Source organism: Cataglyphis hispanica, chromosome 1, assembly GCF_021464435.1.
Source record: "Cataglyphis hispanica isolate Lineage 1 chromosome 1, ULB_Chis1_1.0, whole genome shotgun sequence".
In the NCBI taxonomy this organism is placed as follows: domain Eukaryota; kingdom Metazoa; phylum Arthropoda; class Insecta; order Hymenoptera; family Formicidae; genus Cataglyphis; species Cataglyphis hispanica.
In genome coordinates, this window is record NC_065954.1 from 3952144 (window position 1) to 3970430 (window position 18287).

Sequence of the window (18287 nt, forward strand, 5' to 3'; positions counted from 1 at the left end):
GAAAAAGTCACGTGATAAAGTGCAGGCTGTATTTATTCACGATTTGTGAATAAGTATAAAGAAATCTGTTTCGTCGAATGTGACTATTCTTCCATCCATACTATTTTAAATAATAAACAGATCGCATATACACGTCCGACGTCAGTTTAAGAATACATATTTATATCGCTAAAAAGAAAATTTCTATTCATGATTTATGCATGTAGAATATAGTTTTAAAATGGCGAACCACTATATGTGTGTGATGCTGACATGTAATTTTGTGGAAATTCATAAATAATTAAGAATTCTGACTTTATTTTTAATAGTTCTAGTTTTTGATAATTTAAACAAATAATTCTGGCCGTTACATCAAAGAAAACTGTACAAGGACAACTGAGATGCAAAATTCACGTATTATCTCACTTTGTCATTCTCTTTAATTTAACGGCCCAAACTATTTGTTTAAATTATTGAAAATAAAGCTAGAACTCTTAATTATATTTATGGGTTTTTATGAAATGATATGCTAGTTTTACATACACAGCCATCATCGGTATTTTCGTCTCAAATGGATTACTCTCACTGTGAAACGCTAATTGATTAAGATTTCTTCGCGGAGACCGGATAGGGAGCCGGATGCACTAATGAAATTAACGCTCGTCTACCTGGCCGCGATCGATACAGGCCTTTAATCAGTAATCCCTTCGGCCCATCCTCTTCGACTCTCGTCGGTTTTCCGGCGGATCGACGTTTGGAGTGCACCGAAGCCGAAAAGTTCTTTCCCGCTTTCCGGTACACGTCGGGGGAGTCTTTTCAGACGTTGGAGGGACGCGCGACGCTCGCTAAAGTAAAGTAAATAATGATTAGGACGATTTGTATTTTTACATCGTGCCTGATTTCTCTGTTGGGTAAATATTGCGAGTTTTCTTAAGACCGTACTTCTGTTCGTCTCCGCTCCTTTTTGCTCAGCCCGATTCACTCACCCTTGGCATCAGCTTTTACGAAGAAGAGTGTATTCTTGCTGTAGAGTCTAGCGAGAAAATCTCAAAATTCAACATAACGGTTTACAATATTTCTTCTAACTATGTCCTCTTATAATTTATTTATAAAGTTTCTAATACAATTTAAGATTATTATCATTCAGCATATTATAAAAATTGATATTTCTATAGTTGAAATAAATCAAATATTCAATTGTTTGCAAATATTTGTGAAAAGCTTATTTTAACGCGATTAAAAGATTTTTTTTTTAAATTTTAGATATCATAAATTTAATTTAGATATCCGCATGCACACCGGTTACAGTTTCAAGATTTATTTCAAAGAATTCAGTAAATAAATCAATAATGTCAATGAAATTCTCTCTCACGAAACAAATCGTGAAATGTTTCACGATATCGAAACAAAAGTCACCGTACACGTTCCAAATCTAGTAGTTTGACATTCGTTCGAACCGAAAATAAAAGGGAGAACACATTTATCGAGCCTACTCTCGGTATTGTGCAATATCGCGGACTAGGCACGGGTACTTTTTTTTTTAATCGAACGATTTTGGCTTACATGTTTTTCGTAAAATCGTCGATGAAACAATCTATAGATGCGATACTTCAATGTCGTTGAAGTGGAAACAGTTGTAGCACATCGAGTAGGCACGTTTCCGTACACCGCGATGAAACCAATGGAATGGCGGATACGCTTTAGCCGTTTGCATTTTCCCGTGTTCATACTCGGTCAACGGTTTATACGAAAAAAAAAATGTTTACAGATATAGATCTCTCCCCCTCCCCTCCCGTGCGATATCGGTTACAGTATTATATTTTGTTTTTATTATTATATTTAGTTCAGAGATTTCAATTTTATAATCTGTTTTACTGTCAGTTTTTAAATTATTTTTTAGTTCAATACTGCCGTTGATATTATATTCGCGTTATTTCATAGAGTTATATTTCTTCTCCCATTAGCCATAGTAAATCCGTATATATATTTTCTTGATCTCATTATAACTTATTAAAATTTCACTCACGAGAAACGATAGTCGCACGACGTGACGTCCATTTGCACCCATTTGTATTTCGAATCCGAAACGCGATCCTCCTTTATGCGAAACTACGAGCGGGATCGCGGTGGCGACGGCGTGAACGTCTCTCGAGCTACAAATTAGGTGCTAAATGGCGCGAAACGGTTCGTTGCAGTACTTGGGAGGATATTGCAAGCGATGTATCGCATTACCGGCGACGCGATTCTACTCCGGGCACGGTCGTATCGTTGGCATGGCCGCTGCCATCGCCATCATCGCCGTCTCGAGGGCACAGAAGAAGAAGAAGAAAAAAAAGGAGAAGAAGCACATCAGAATGAAAAGGGTGGTGGAAATCCAGGATCGTAGAATTACGAACGCTTGTCGGCCGAGTTTCGTCGCCGGCGCGTTAACGGCTAACTCGAAGCTACGTTAAATTAAACAGAGGGGGAGATAAGTTTGGACGTGTCGCTAACTTTACTTCTCTCGAACCCTCCTCCGGTATCGCGTCGTCCTTCTTGCGCCCCTGCCCTTACAATCCGCTAACGCTTTCACGTGAAATCTCGGGTACTGCTTTTCGGTGGTTCCGTGCGGCAGCGCCGTGCTGTCTGGCTGGGATTTGCTCCCGTCAGCAGAAATTAATTTTACAATCGCTCTGTTCGAAGAATATACGATCCGCATTCGAGTTTGTTTGAAAATTGAAACCTCATTTGCGAGTGTCAGATTTGAGTGCATTCGATTTTCATTTTACAGAAAAAAACTATACGCATTTTAAAAACTTATCCTCCGTCACATAGAGTATCTCGTATCTCGCAGTATTATTAGACATGGATCGCGTTTGTCCGTTCGACAAGATTTATTTACGATCACTCTACGCACATAGAGATCACTCAACCATAAAAAAACTTCGTAAATATATCCGGGATAAGAGTTCAAGTGAAGATATTCTGACGCGGCTTATGTGACATTTTACAGAGGGAAGCGCCAGACAGACGGGGGATGTTCGCAGTGTAAAGGGGAGGGAGGGTAATCGGGGACCGAGAAGAGACTCCGTATTTTATCTAAATGATGTCAAAGGGGAACCGCGCCGCATTTGGAGTCGGATCGGGTCGTAGCCCGTAGCATCCACCAGCCTCTTTCTATCTCCTTTCGCTTCGCTCTTTATTCCGTCTGCCCCTCTCCCATTCCACGCGACCTTTGCCTTTTCCCTCTCGCTCTATCGAACGGTACGAGGCGAAGAGGAGCAGCGCTTCAAACTCGCGGATAGGTCCCTCTGCGAGTATTATTCCGCACTCTATCCGCGCTTCTTCTGCCGCTCTAATGCCCCACCGCGATGCCCTTACATTTAAGGGTGAGAACGTCGATACGGTCTTGTTTCTCCACTAGCTCTCTTTTCTACATAAATTCTCCGTTTCTCTTCGCCTCGACCTTTTGTCCTCTCTCGTTGTGCTCTGTCGATTACAGGAGTCGAAGGAGGAAATGTGTGGCGTCTCGGTACTCGTGTGCATTAGGAGGAGGGCGGCAAGATGTGTGAGTCGAGACGGCATCGCGCTAATGGAGGTGCGATGTAGGTGTCCCGTAAAATTTTATAACTATAAAACCATTCCACATCTCTTCTCTCTCTGGCCCCCTTTCGTTTCTTCTTCCGTTTGCCAGCGTCGACTCTACCTGTACTTTCCCTATATTTCCATTTTCTCCGTTTAATTTAACTGCGAAAAATTAATGAAGAGAATATAACTAGATTATCATAAAGACTACACTTGCGATTTAATTTTATGAAATATTTTAATTAATACTTGTTTTTATAAAATGACACAGTTAACAGGCGCGAATTAAATTATCAAATATGTACGTTCAAACGATTTCGCGCACGATTTAATTTAATTGCCTCTCACTATTGAGTTATTTAAAAAGTTTCCGCGCGGAGATATTCAACCGTCGTGCGATCACTCTTTGTTTGCCATATTCGTTTCGTGAATAATGCTTGACTTATAAAACCACAGTGAACTGTATTGCCCCGCGGTCCCTACGGACCGCAACCTTAATCAGGTGAGTACACGCGAGAGTTTTCCCTCGTCGCGAGGCCGAATCGTCAATCTACACGCAGTCACTGTACCCGACCGTTCGCTTTGTTTGTTTGTTAAATACGCCACTTAGCCGTCAAGTCAAGCGCGGTTAACTGTTTGTTTTACTTTCAAGCACTCGCGATGATTATTCATCGTTGCCTTTATGCCGCGCCCTCCTTCCCAGGGCATACTCTGGACGAGGAATAATGACGGGGTTTTCTATTGACTCGCGACCCTGCCGTTCTTCTTCTCGGCCCTCGCGAAGAATAAACTGCGAAAAGGACTCCATCTTTCTCGAACTTACATATATATATATATATATATATATATACGTACACGCACACACATATCCGGCTATACTCCATATTCAACCTGAATGCACTCGTCTCTTCCCCATTCTGCTTCCTGCTCCTACTACTTGGCCCGGCGTTGCTTTTTCCCTCTTAACAGTCAATATTCTCACGACATTGTGGCCATAGAGCAGCGTAATAACGATAAAAGCATTTGGACTTAAAAAAAAATTATTGCACTGTTCTTCGATGAGATTGAAAGAGTTTGTCGAAAGAAAATCTTTAAAGAATAAAAGGTCGAGAAGCAATTTATTTTCCTGGCTACAATACATAAATATTTCATATTATTTCCATGACTTGCATAACGTATCGTACATTAGAAAGTACTCGATCCATATGTTAATATATGCATGCATTCCATCGGTTTTCGCAAGATGGTTGAGTACATCGCACGTTATATAACAGCGTAAGTTAGCGAACGATCAAGTTAATCCGTCTTTGTCATTACGGTAAGACCGGTGTGACATTGCTTTGAACGACAAAAGTTTACTATGTAAGCTAAAGTGTCGGCGAAACGTCCGTCGGCTAAGAGCCCACGTACCGCCATCGTCGCGGTTTAATTTTGGAAACAAGGAGCTTTTCGGCGCGAGATCAAGCGAGAAGCACGACGGCGAGACGGTGGCGGCGGTAATGAGGAGAAATGTTTGCGCTCTGCTACCCTAAAACCTGAAAGGATTCTCCTGTAGAGTAGACAGCCTACGGTATGAGTATTTCGACCCTGGAGGGGATCGTATCTTTTTCTCGTCCCACGTAGCTTCGTGCGATTCATCGCCATGGTACTTTCGACTCTCCTCGAGTGCAAGCAATAGCGGAAGAGCTTCGTGTGCTCTCCTCTTCGGATGAACGAAACTGAGTCTGGCCTGGTACTCTCTCTTTTGAGCACACCTGGAGATTGAATCGGGGTACACGAACGATACACGATAATCCCTGCTTGCTTTGTCCATTTGACGATCGATTGGCGGAGATCGTGACTAGCAGAGCGCACGCATAGTCTTCCAGACAAGTGATCCGTCCAATAGTGTGAACGCCATTTCTCTCTGAGAGGCACTGTTGCGTATCATCGAGCACGCGATTGTATAGCATGTAATATGCAACATGTTATATACTCACAGCGAATCTGATATCTCTTTGTCCCTGCTGCTATTTATTCATGTTTGCATTTCCTTTGTTGCAGGTGGTGAGTAGACAAGAATGGTATATGCTCTCGATAACATCCCGACGCGATGTTCGGTGAGTATAGACATTCCGCGAGATAAATTAGAGCTGCGCTCGCAGCTTTATGCTCGGAAATCAGTGCCGAAGGTAAATTGGTCGGTTAATCAAGAACTAAATTAAGCAAGAGAAATTTTCATTTCGTCTTTCCCCCGGGAAACGAGGTCGACATGTGGAGAGAATTGATCTTTGCGTCGTCAATAACGACAATTTCTTGTGAACTTTTCGCCCCTATATCTTCCGGCGTATTCAATTAGAGTCGAGCAATATTTTCTAACTGAATTAAGCTCGCGAAAATGAACATTTGACAAATCGTGGAAAGTTTACGATTTTTTTTACAGTTTGCACGAAATTTACTACCGTAACTTTGTTTTATAAAATCTCAAATGTATCGCTTCCGGGTGTAATAATTTATGTCCAATAAGAGATTTATTACTTCGCGAGCACGGCGGCACATGCGCGGCGCGTATTTCTCGATAATAATCTCTCAGAGTGCGATCGATTACGGTCCAGATTACTCAGGTGCCCGGTGCATTGATCAAAGCGGGATTCACACACATCAAGATACTCTAATTGGCACGCGCATGCTTTGCCGGGAATTTGATTTGCTTTCCGTTTGCCGGCGATCCGCAGATTGACCTCGGCAATATTGCGATCTGTGTACTTCGACGGGCTCAAAGAAGATGCGAAGCAAGCAAATCTAAGTCGGTAGACGATCGTACGAATATCTATATATGAGATTATTGCAGTTTGAGATACATACTATTCAGTTTTGCCCGAGTTATCGACAACATCAACATACTGGTGAATGAATATGAACATGGTCAAATATATTTACAAGAGATTAAATATTTTAATGAAAAAAGTTATACGTATCGTTTTTGTTTTTTTTTGCAAATATTATTTTAGTTACTTTAGTTAGTTGATCGTAAAAGAGAAATTGATTATGACTATTTGTAAACAGTTTCGAATTTTTATTTGGCGGGAGTAATAATTGAAATTTCAACGGAGTGCTCTAAACAACAGAATGAATATTTATTACTCAAACACGAATATTTTGGATTCAATTTACTCGAATTCTATTGGAATCTCTCTCATAATTTTTAAATTCTTTCCACTATTTATCGAGATTATTTTTGAAAAAACTGGCAAGCGGAAATCACTATCGATCTGTCGTTTTACCTATAGAAATTATTGAATACTTTAAGCTGACGTGTCGAAAAACCGCTGAAGAAAAAAATATCGATAATCGCAAGCAAATTGGCTGCTGTCTCGTGATCTCTTAGTCGAGGACCTGTCGACTTTATCGGCCACGAATTTCAGCGGTGACGCGTCACAGCGCTTCGACGAGAGAGATAAGCCATCAGTGTCAGTTTCAGAGATCTGAAAGCGTTCGCTCGACAGTTACGTTAAAACAGGTTGATATCTATCGCTCTACATGGTCGAATGTCCTGCCAGGACTTTGTGATGCCCATCACGGAAGAGTCATACATGTCAGCGGCATGCCTGGCGCGGCACTGCACGCGCATCGCAGATAACTCATATCCATCTATATTAATTCCCGGCGGTGCATGCGCGCCCTCGGAAATTAAATGGCGTCCTTACGTCCCGGGTGGGCTCCGATTCATATCGATCTAGGATATCCAACCGCTATCTGAGCCTCGATAGAAGCGCGCTTGTGTCGTGTACCTCTGTTATGACGTTGCTTTGCCGGTCCTATGGGAAGGCTTTTGCGCATTGCTTCAGTAGGTAATTCCAAATAATTGAATATTAGTCTTGACGTTACAGAGCTTGATTATGACTGGAATTTGAATAATTTCTTTAGCGATGGAGTTATGAATAGATTTATATTGTTCGTCATATAATTATTTTGTGCTACAATTTTCAATTAACTTTAGGTTTTGTCACAAATAGCGCTTTTTACTATTATTTGCACGCATTCATTGAATCTGCAATAAATGATTTTTTCCATAGAATCACAAACGATAATATGCAGTCGATTTGCCACAAGCTCTACTTCTTGCTCGTGTCTCATAATTTATTGCTACTTTGTATTGTCCCGTCGTGGAGTGCTCGTGCCAATCGATGTGCATAAATCTGTCTACATTTTAGTATATCACAATATATAGATAGGGGCTTGAGTATTTTTATACCAAAGATAAAAGCGACTTAGGAACACGCATAGAAATATGTGTGTAGCGAATGCTGCTCTGACTATATATAGCGATAAATGCAGAAAACTTATATTGGATAAGAGAAACACAAGTTGTGCGGAGCTAATAATTTTTAAAACGTCGCGTTTTGAAAGGTCGTTGGAATTTAAGATATGAGACTCGTGTTGAAAATTTGCACGCTAGAGAAATTATACAATGTACCTTGTAAAGTTTGCATTAAATTTCAAACACGTACGTTTAACGCATTTTCCCGCATTTTTTTTTTTTTTTTATACGCAGTTTTCTCGAGAATGTAATATTTACACCTAGTGAAAAATTTTCCGTCAAGCGCAGGCAATAAATTTTCATTCACTTTGCTCGCATACTCTTCGTTCTTTCATCGCTAGACAGTCAGAGACAGAAACAGCCTGCGGAATAATCAAACAATCGCGTGACTTTATTCGCCGACTATTCAGTTTTTATTATCCATAAAAGCCGTTACGAGCCTGGAATTTTTGATCGAAGTCCCCGGCCAAATGACGGGGGAAAGACGTACATTTCTGCCTGTGTTACTTTAACCCCGTCTGATTGTCGGCAGTGCCGTACGAGGCTCGATCATCTCCCGGTACCCTCCCTCCCTCCCTCCCTGTCGTCGTCACGCGACGTATAGCTGAGTTTGCGTGTGGACACGACGCTTCCTGGAAATCGATCCATCGTTCACAATTGACTTTACTCTTTTCTAGTTTAGGTGCGTCGCCGACTGCCGTCTAATTAACCGAATAGCAGACGGGAATGACGATAACGGTCGTACGGTAATTCACTCGTAGAAGGCAAACTTTACAGTACGGCAAATCGATCGCGTGTATACAAGATGTATTAGTTTTCAGGACAAAATTTTAGATCTTATATCTTACAATATGTGGATTTATCAATTTACAGTTCATATTTTATTCAAAAACATTTTTCTTCTAAAACATTTTTGCGAAGATGATATCGTTAAAAGCGCTGAATGGGATAAATACAGATTTTTATTGCAGAGCTTTTTCGGTTGAATTTTCTTAATTCCACGGATATTTATATCTGCAACATCTTGCAACATATTCTCACCGGCAACATCTATCAAATTTTTTCGTCGACTTTTTTTCAAATCGAATATGAGCAGAACATATTTTTTTACAATGTATGTTCAAATAATAAAATATTCGTGCAACGAAATGTAGTATAACTATTTTCGTTTTAACCTATTTTCAAAGACTGCACTTGCCAATATTATCAACCATAAAATTTGTCACGAAAGATCATTGTAATAATACACACGCTTTTAACGTGCTAATCCGCACGAGCAGATAGCATCGCGATAAGACAGCACTTTATGTGAATACTTCTTTTTTTGCTAAGCATTATTTGATAAGTGAATGGATACGACGCTTACAACATAAATAGAATATATACGTTTCATTATAAAATTAATTTTTCTATCCGTTCGAGACGTTTTTATCATTCAAAGAGACAGTTTTAACACGCGCCGACAAAAAAAGAACGTAGGTAATATGAAAATACTATTTATTTAATTTTTATTGCTACATAATTTTTCAGAGTAACTTTTAAAATAGTACAGCATTCATTCACGCGAACATGCACGATTATTCTTTTTCCATCCGCCCCAGAAAAATGACTACTCGCAGAATTTGTTTAATTTAATGGGGATAATCGAGAGTATTCTCGTGCTTGAATACACTCGACTGACACGCCGACTAATTAACTTGATCGTCGAAATTCACAGTCAAGTTAACCAACAGGTGCAATGCATTGTGTCCGATCTCTTCCGCAAAAAAAAAAAAAATTGACGATCGGTGTTAAGTGCGAGCAATTTGGCGGCGTCATTTCGTTTCCGGTCCCTCGCTGGACTAACCATCACTGATGAACTATAGTCACATCCGATCGTGCTGGAAAGGCAATTGCCACTAGGATTTTGACACTTAGCTGAGTTATATCGGCGGTTAATTATTCTGCAGTGTAACTATAATAATAATGATGATCATTAATCGAAACGAGAGTGTGGAATGCGGCGAGAAACAAGCTTGACGCATCTTTAACGAAGAAAAAATGAAGATCATACAATTGCCAAAGAGTTGTTTTTCAGTTCAGACGTGATCAAAGAAAGGAAAAAAAAACTTGAGAATTATGCATTTGAGGTGCAAGGAAGCTAATCGAAATAAAAATTTTACATTGTACTAATCCTATTATATATATATATATATATATATATATATATATGACAATAATTAATAATTAATAACAATTTTTAAAAGTTCTAAGATATTAATAACTGACAAAAAATTAATGAAAATATAACGCGCAATGATTAATGCATTTGATTGAAATAGAAATTTTATATATATATATATATATTTGTAAGTATAACAAAAAAACTGAGCAATTTTATTTTATGAATTTTGAATTTAATTATTTTTTTTTGAAAAATTTTGTTGTCGTTTTTACACAACTTTGACTATTCTTCTCCATGCATTTGAATGTCAAGCGACCGTCTGAGAACGACATACACAGCGATAATTCCGAGAAATTGGGTTACTCTGTAATGCATACGGGAATTCATAATGCGGATGGCGGCCACCCGGCAGAGTGCTCGTACGGAGTGCATATTCCTGTCTCGTCTCTTCCAAGTTGCTCGCGTTACTCAAACTACGCCGGGGCAGGCACACCTTTTTGCCCTGTTAATTCGCGCTAAATTAATTTCGCGTTGAATCGCTCCCGTGAGAGGCGAGAATCGTGGAAAGTGGACTGGAATCCCTGTCAACCCCCCTTTATATACACGCGGGAGAAAACGATGAGTACGTTTTGTATAACACGTACAATGTACATGCTATATTTCTCTTGCATTAGAAATGCGACGCTCGTGCGACATTGATGACGACAATAACAACTCATGGACGTCAGAGAGAGAAATACGGCAGTAAATCGTGCGACGCGATGGTGAGGAGAAAATCGACTCCTGTCGACTGACATTTTGCCGCGAAGCGAGGAAAAATAAAGTTGTATGTCGCGTAGCAGGCGAGAAAAGATCGAAGTTCGACGCAGACACTCACGCGTGTTTGCCGCGTGAAGATACTGTCCCTTTATTTTCCGCGATATCCGGAGTTGCCGACGTTCATTCCACTCTCTCTTCTCGTCGACTCGACATAACTATTGTGCTGTGTCTCCCCCGAAGTTTTGTAATCAAAAGTACAAATCACCATGTAACTCAGCACCACGCTGACGGCGCATGGCGAGTGAGAAGGGGCAGGGAGAAGGGACGATAAAAGACGAAAGAGACGAGACAAGAAGGAGAATACGGCGTAGGTTATATACCGGAAGAGGGAGACTCGAAAGAAGAGAGAAGAGGATGCTCTCTCGTGTAAATCTCTTATTTACCGGCGTGGCGAAGCATAAATTTCCTTTCGGCGATCTCTACCTGTCAATGTGTCGGTGCCTCCGTTAAACGTTTCTGCATTAGATACTACTTATCTGCCGAGACCGCATTCTCTCGCGGACGAATACACCGTATCCTTTTGTTTTAGGCCCCTATATTGTTTCCCCGGGGATAACGCATCTCGTCCACCGGATATCGATGCAACTAGGTCCTATAAGCGAATATTATATGCGTTCACGCATGATACAATAGCGGCACATCGCACGAGATCAGAGAATGACATTGATCATTCTCCGATATTAAAATATAACGAATGAGAAATCATTTTCTCGCAAGAAAATGTACGGTTCATGGTATATTAAAATTTAACGACAATCATCTATACGCGGGAGACATTCGTGGGAATAAAAAATGCGGTACTAGTGGCTTTAACATATGTCGGGTTGACATTTCTGTCAATTGATAGAATACCGTCAGTACATGTCAGACAGATGTAAGGTGACATTAAGTGCTATAGGTAAATGTACGGCAATTGATATCGTAATTGTCAATACACGTGTCTTGTAATTTATTTTTCACACACAGTACGCAGTGAATTTTTTTGATTATTATATTTCAAATTACATATAAAGTAACTATCCATTTATATAACAATATTTCTGCCGAAAAAATTGTGCAACAATATTTTCTTTTTTACATATTAATGCTGCATAGTTTCGCATGACACGCGCAGAGCGCACTCGCGTCACACGTGAAAGGTTCGCATAGCGGTATAAGCAGTATAAGGGCGTGCGCGAATGCACTGTTAAATGCTGACAAGGAGATTTCGTCCGTTTAGAGGTAGACGGGGAGTTACGGGAATGGTGGAGACGTTGAGGAGGACAGGCAGCAGGCGCGCGTGCTCGACTCCCTTCGGTGTTTGTAAGCACTTACCCCGCGGCTTATTGTTACCACAGCCCTCTCTTTGTCGGGATTTGGAAAAGCACTCGTTGCGTTAATTCCTGGATGGCGGATGCTGCGCATCGTCGTACGTAAACGGTGTGTCGCATTCGCGTCGCGATGCACACTCAGAATAATTTCACTTAATTGTGGTTAACTCAATCTACTTTCTTTCTTTAAACACTTTTTTTCACTTTTCCTCTCTCTCTCTCTCTCTCTTTAACAAATGAACGACGAAATAGATGCTATTTGTAAATTGAAAAACAAATATACGCGTGTGATAAAATCATTGTGCTATTTACGCTGCTACGTCGACGGCAAATCCACGAGTTCCTATTTTTGAATCGCACGGAATAAACTCGCGTTTATTGTTTGACACGATCGGTCGAGAATCGACACCGGGACGTGCTCGGCTCTCGAAAGCTTCCAGTCGAGCGTGACGGTCGATTTCCTACGACAAAGATTTGCTCTCACACGGATCCTTCTCCCTCCACTATCCACTTTCATCCCGGCGACCCCTCCGGGCCGTCGCCGTTTTCTTCTAGCGCGACGACGCCGCTCTCGTCGTCGTATCCTCCTTATCTGCACCTATCTATCTTTTTCTTCTTGCACTCGAGACTCGAGACACGCGTACGTATACACGATGAGAGTTAAGGGAACGGAAAGAGGGGAAAAGCTTTATCGGGAACTTTTTCGTGGTGTAGCATGAGCACGATGTGTAAGATGTCGATGCAAGCAAAAGGTTCTCAATATCGCATTAGGGCACTGATTATCAACCAAGTGGTTACAGTAAATCGTATCGTCCGGCATCCTGCCATCGCGATAAAGTTATACGAATGCATTTTGTTGCCGCACCTGCACTTAATAATGTGCTGAACACAATGCTTTCACATTCTTTTTGTATGATATTCCAAAATTTTTTTCCAAATTCTATTTTTCGAAAGACTTTCTTTGAGACGGTATTATTTTCAAGATTTTGGAGATATCAAAGATCTATTTCACATAAAGCGTTTTATCGGAATAATTTAAAAATAAAAAACTCTTTCTCTGATATATATATATATATATATATATAAGCACATAGATGTTTTCGACGTATGGCAAGTGACACGTATAGCGCGTGTATTGATCCACTTGCATATCCACGGAGGTGTAATAAGCGGTAACAGACTTTATTAGCTTTCGGAATGTGCGGGCCGTTTAATGTATTCCATTGTGCGGTAGTGGCAGCGCCGGCAGCCGTGCTAATTCCGAAATTCTGGGTATTATGGCCTCCAAGTGAATTTCGGCACATTCGTACACATCTACGCGATTCTTGCTTCGCTTCAGCGGAGTAGCAGAAATCAAAACCGAGATTAACGCACCGTTTGCAAGTCTCGTTTGTTTACGAAAGATGTTGATTTCTATCAGAGTTTACAATTAATCTTCTATTTTTTCTCGCGGAAATACAAAAACTAACAAACGCGGACATATTTTGAGAAAAATTCTGAAAATTATTCTGTAAACATTGCGATAGAGACACGGTGTTACGAAAGTGACGCAATATTAGAGCGTACAGGTCGAAAACTGTCAAAATTCTGCCGCGGGATATTTTTATTGCGTCCTCGCGTGGAATGGTTGTGGTCCGGTTCTCCAAAGTTTTATTAAAATTGCGAGTAGTTGCGCGTAAACGAATATCGGTTTCGCCGGCGAAAGTTGCAGCTTGTGCTTCATTTTTATCGCGGTCGACTTCTTCGAAATAATTCCGCTGGATCGGAGAAATACCTGTTCGCTTTCGTGAGGAAAAACTCTCCGAGTGCCGTTACACCGACGACAACATATTGACTTTCTGAAACTTCCGGCGCATCCACGCGCGCTTTCGTCCCCGGTGACATACACCTTGACGCGTTGCTTGAACTCTTCATCGACTTTCCGATGCAGGCGCGTCATCCCGGCAGCGTTTCCGCGGGCTGCTATTTTGAAAGTTGCCAATCACCCGTTATTGCCCCAGTTTTCCACCGGCCTGAACAGGACATCGCCGAGTCAAGTACGGAGGAAGGTAAACACGCCTGAGTTGTCTCGCTCCCAAGGGAACGTTGTAGCATTAAACGAGAAAACGACGACGAACTACGGACGTGTACATGGCGCATCTCTCGCTGCACAGCTCTCTTGATTCGATGAGTTTGCCCGAATTTTTCTCGTTCGACATTTCCGTGTGAAAATGCATTCGCCATTTGCCTTGCCTTCATTTGGCAGTCACTATATACCCAGTACACATACTATCTCAAAATTTACTCGTTAATATTTTTATTTACGCATTACATACTATTCATGACAAACCCATCTTGAAAATTTTTTTATTATCAAAATAATATTTTGATGCTGTGTACATTCAAAAAAATGTTATCTCGCTAAAGAAAATTATTTTATATATATTTGCGAAACGAATAAATGAAGCAAACGACTGCGATGGCGGGTTAATAACGACATTTTCCTGTATGTAATAATTTATTTAATACCACTCCGAATAAATCCGTGAATAAATCTCTTATCATCGCGCTACTTGATGCAAACTCACCTTTATGCAATATTGAGAATGAGCGGCGGAATGCTGGAAAAGGTGAGCGGTTGATTTATCATTCTGCACGTTTCAGCAAAGCTGGAAAGCAGATAAATACGTCCAATAATGGGTCGAGGATTTAGCCGGATAATGCGTATCAAGATAATACCGTTTCGCGTGCTCAACGAGAAATGTAACGGTCCCGCACTCAAACGATTGCGCATCAGGTCATCCTTAATGTATGCAACGAACGATTAAATCTACTCGGACTAGTCACTCTACATACGGGGAGTTTCTGTTAAATTATAAACTGTCTCTCCCTTTCTCGTAAACTGTTTATTGCATTTGACGCCACAGTGATGCTAGATCATTGGAATTTCTCTTTGCCGCATGTTAGGCGTTACGGCACTTATGTTAATGCCATAGTGCGCCGGCATTTCCCACGTGCCGCCCATTACACCGCCATACTTGGCGGTAACATACTCTTCTCTCGAGACAATTCCCTCTATAACTAGTATTACTAACTTCGCGAAGGCACTTTATTCCGGCGCGTCTCGTAACTCGGTTATGGTTGTACACTAGGAGGCAACTCTCGCGTAAGTCATCGTCGTGGAATTCAATATCAAGTTACTTTTGTACACGCTCAAGATACGAATAATAATATATACAACATTTATATTCGTCTTTACGCCGATTACATTCGACCCACGCACCGATCACTTTTTATTCAATTTATAAGATATATAAAATTTTTAATTTGTAACATATATATTTTTTTTAATGTTAAAAGAACATTTAAAAATATATTGTACGTTTTTCCTTGTTGGAATTTGCTGAGCGAAATCAATTTTTAACAATTTAGTGGAAAATTACAGCTCTTGATTGACTAAAATCGACGGTTAAGCGAAATTTTAAGCCATTGTTTTTTGTGTTGCAAATATTTCCCTGTATTTGAAAATTGGTATTACATCGGCGCTTCCACGATTTTATTTTTATCTCGCTGCTGTCGTTCGTACATAGTAACTGGAGCATGTTATTCAACGTGAATATTCCCGTTTGAGAACTCGCAACATTAACATCGAGCTGTGGCGGTCGTGATGTAATGTGTAGATGTTGCCAATTAATATGCGCAACGATGAACTTGTTACATAAGCGAATTGTTTCTCACACAAAATTCATAACGTGCATTTCCGTTAGATGAATGGTGGTACAATATTGGGAATATATTGCCTTTATAATACTTTTTTTATTCGCGCTACAATGTTGGTTAAGTTAAATAATTTGTTGCTGCTTTGTAAATGTGTGGACGAAGCGAAATGGAAAAAGTTTGCTCGTTGTTCCGGCTTTGAAATTGGTCGCATCTATGCATCTAACAACTGACGAAACGCGAATGAGCTTCTGCGCGATTCAAACTGACAACGATCGCGATCAATTTTGGTAATAGTGAAATAGCGAAATCCTATTAACCCCACTTTTGCGCGATCCTAGAACTGGGTAACGAGCGCGCTTTTGTATTCGAGGGAAGTGCATCGGAGGGAGCGCTCGTTCTCTCTAACAATTCCCGACAGTGAAATGTTCTCTCCCATCAGGGAGAATTTTCCAAAAGGACAAACGTGGCGGGCGTCTTGCGCGGACTTCCGTTTAAGACAAAAGGTGAAAGAGATGGGTAAAGAGATCTCGAAGGAATCTCGAGGAGTTCTGCAACGGCGAGATCTCGCACTAACTTTATGGCGAAAGAGAAAATCGAGTAAGCGCGAACGCAGCGTTCCGCAATCGTCATTCCGCATACATCCCACGAGATTACGCATTTTTATTCTCTCTCAATGAGAAAGGCAAATATTGCCATCTAAATATAAAACTACGCAGATTGCAACGGTATATTGCAAATTGAAATATATTATTTAATCCTACAATAATGATGCGCTTTATAATGCGAGTGAATATTATTTATTTTGCGGATTTGTAATAAAAAATTAAGAGAACTAGAAATTTAATACAGCGATAAGAATAGCACATCATCATATTTTCGAGCTTTGTCAAAGTATCACGATCAGCATATAATAATATCGCGCGCGCTATCATCATCGGTAATACCAGAATAGACGCACCATAAATAGGATTGCCGAGATATTTTCGTGCACCGATAGCATGGAGGTCCGGCATTGGCGCTTCGTCCGCGCTGGGCCCTATATAATACCTCATATAATACCTATTTTATTACGGTACTTCGTTATGTCACTTCAGTACCAGGCAGCGGCACCACACGCCGCCGTCCGCCGACATCATCAGTGAGCGTGGTTTGCGCGACCGCGGGACGGTCGAAAAAGGAGAACGGAAACGCTGCCTATAGCCACTCACGTCCGACCGGTGCAGAGGACGAGGCAGACAGAGCATCGGATTAGGACGAGAGAAACAGAGATAGGGGAAAGAGAAAGGGCCGGGGTGAGGGAGAACAAGGGGGTGCAAATGAGTGGACGACCGGCTTGACCGCAGCAAAATGTACTGCCGGACCTCCTACCATCCTCCGACTCGTATCGAGCCATCTACAGATACGGGGCTGAACCCGGACCCCGAGAACGGTCTGCACGCCTTCACCACCGTAGGCCGGCTTCGACCGCGCGAATGTGAAGGAGAGGGACAAAGAAAACGTATTTATACGCGCGTGCAAGAGAGAGAGAGAGAGAGAGAGAGAGAGAGAGAGAGATGTCGGCGTGGACAGAGATGGAGGCCTTTGCGGCCATGAATCAAGCACCTCTCTACGGCTGTCCGGAGCCGTTTCTGGTGTCGGTCTTTGCCTCACCGCAACTCGAAGGGAAGTCCACCATTCGGTCACAACGTCTGCGGTATCGAGCCAGATTCGCAATTGACTTTACTTATTGACGTACAAGAAAATTAGTTTTTCACGGTGGAATTTTTTTCCATCATCGCAGAAGTTCCATTGATAAATTTGTTGAATTTTTTTTTTTTTTAATGTTTGTTGAATTCAATTACAGTATTAATCGTTGCACCATGAAATAATCAATGTTACTGTATATATTACAAATATTGTTCCGATAGAAAGGATTATGAGTCTGCGAACGCACGCGTGTTATTGTACAGTGCACATCATTTTATCGACGCACTGAAAAACGTTTGCGGTGGCATTTATGCGGAATTGTAACCTGTTCGCTGCAGCGGAAAGCACGATTTCCGCAGCGTCCTCGTGCATCGGTGATATCTTCTACGTATTTCCACTTTTATTACATTTTCCAGCAACGAACGACATATACAGGTGGGTCATAGTGACGGTTTTCGGTGGACACATTACTCTATTTTAATCTCAGCTTATTTGTCGTAACTCGGTCATGTAGTAGCCTCTATATGACGTAAAAGCATATTTCAATTTACATTATAATATACATATTATATATTATTAGGGTCGCACGTAAATATTCAAAATATTTTGCTTCATGAAAATCAAATAGTTATAGTAAATCCATCTGAATTTATATTTAAATATTTCCTCTATATATTTTCGTATTCTAAAGTTTCTTGTTTTTTTTTTACATCTTTATCGAATTAAAACGGAATTTTGATAGCTTCATCGATAGTAGTCACGAATA

General features: G+C 40.8%; 1 protein-coding gene across 4 annotated transcripts in view; it reads left to right on the forward strand.

The window, feature by feature from the left end:
- The window catches only part of LOC126852868 (semaphorin-2A), a 332693-nt gene that overhangs the window by 147197 nt on the left and 167209 nt on the right, over positions 1-18287 (forward strand). Inside the window, exon 1 of one of the 4 annotated variants that reach the window (XM_050598139.1) lies at positions 5587-5642. The exons of the other annotated variants lie outside the window; for them this stretch is intronic. Coding sequence (XP_050454096.1) covers positions 5604-5642 — 39 coding nt within the window. The 5' untranslated portion in view covers positions 5587-5603. Of the gene's footprint in view, positions 1-5586; positions 5643-18287 lie in introns of those variants that run through there. 4 annotated transcript variants of the gene reach the window in all.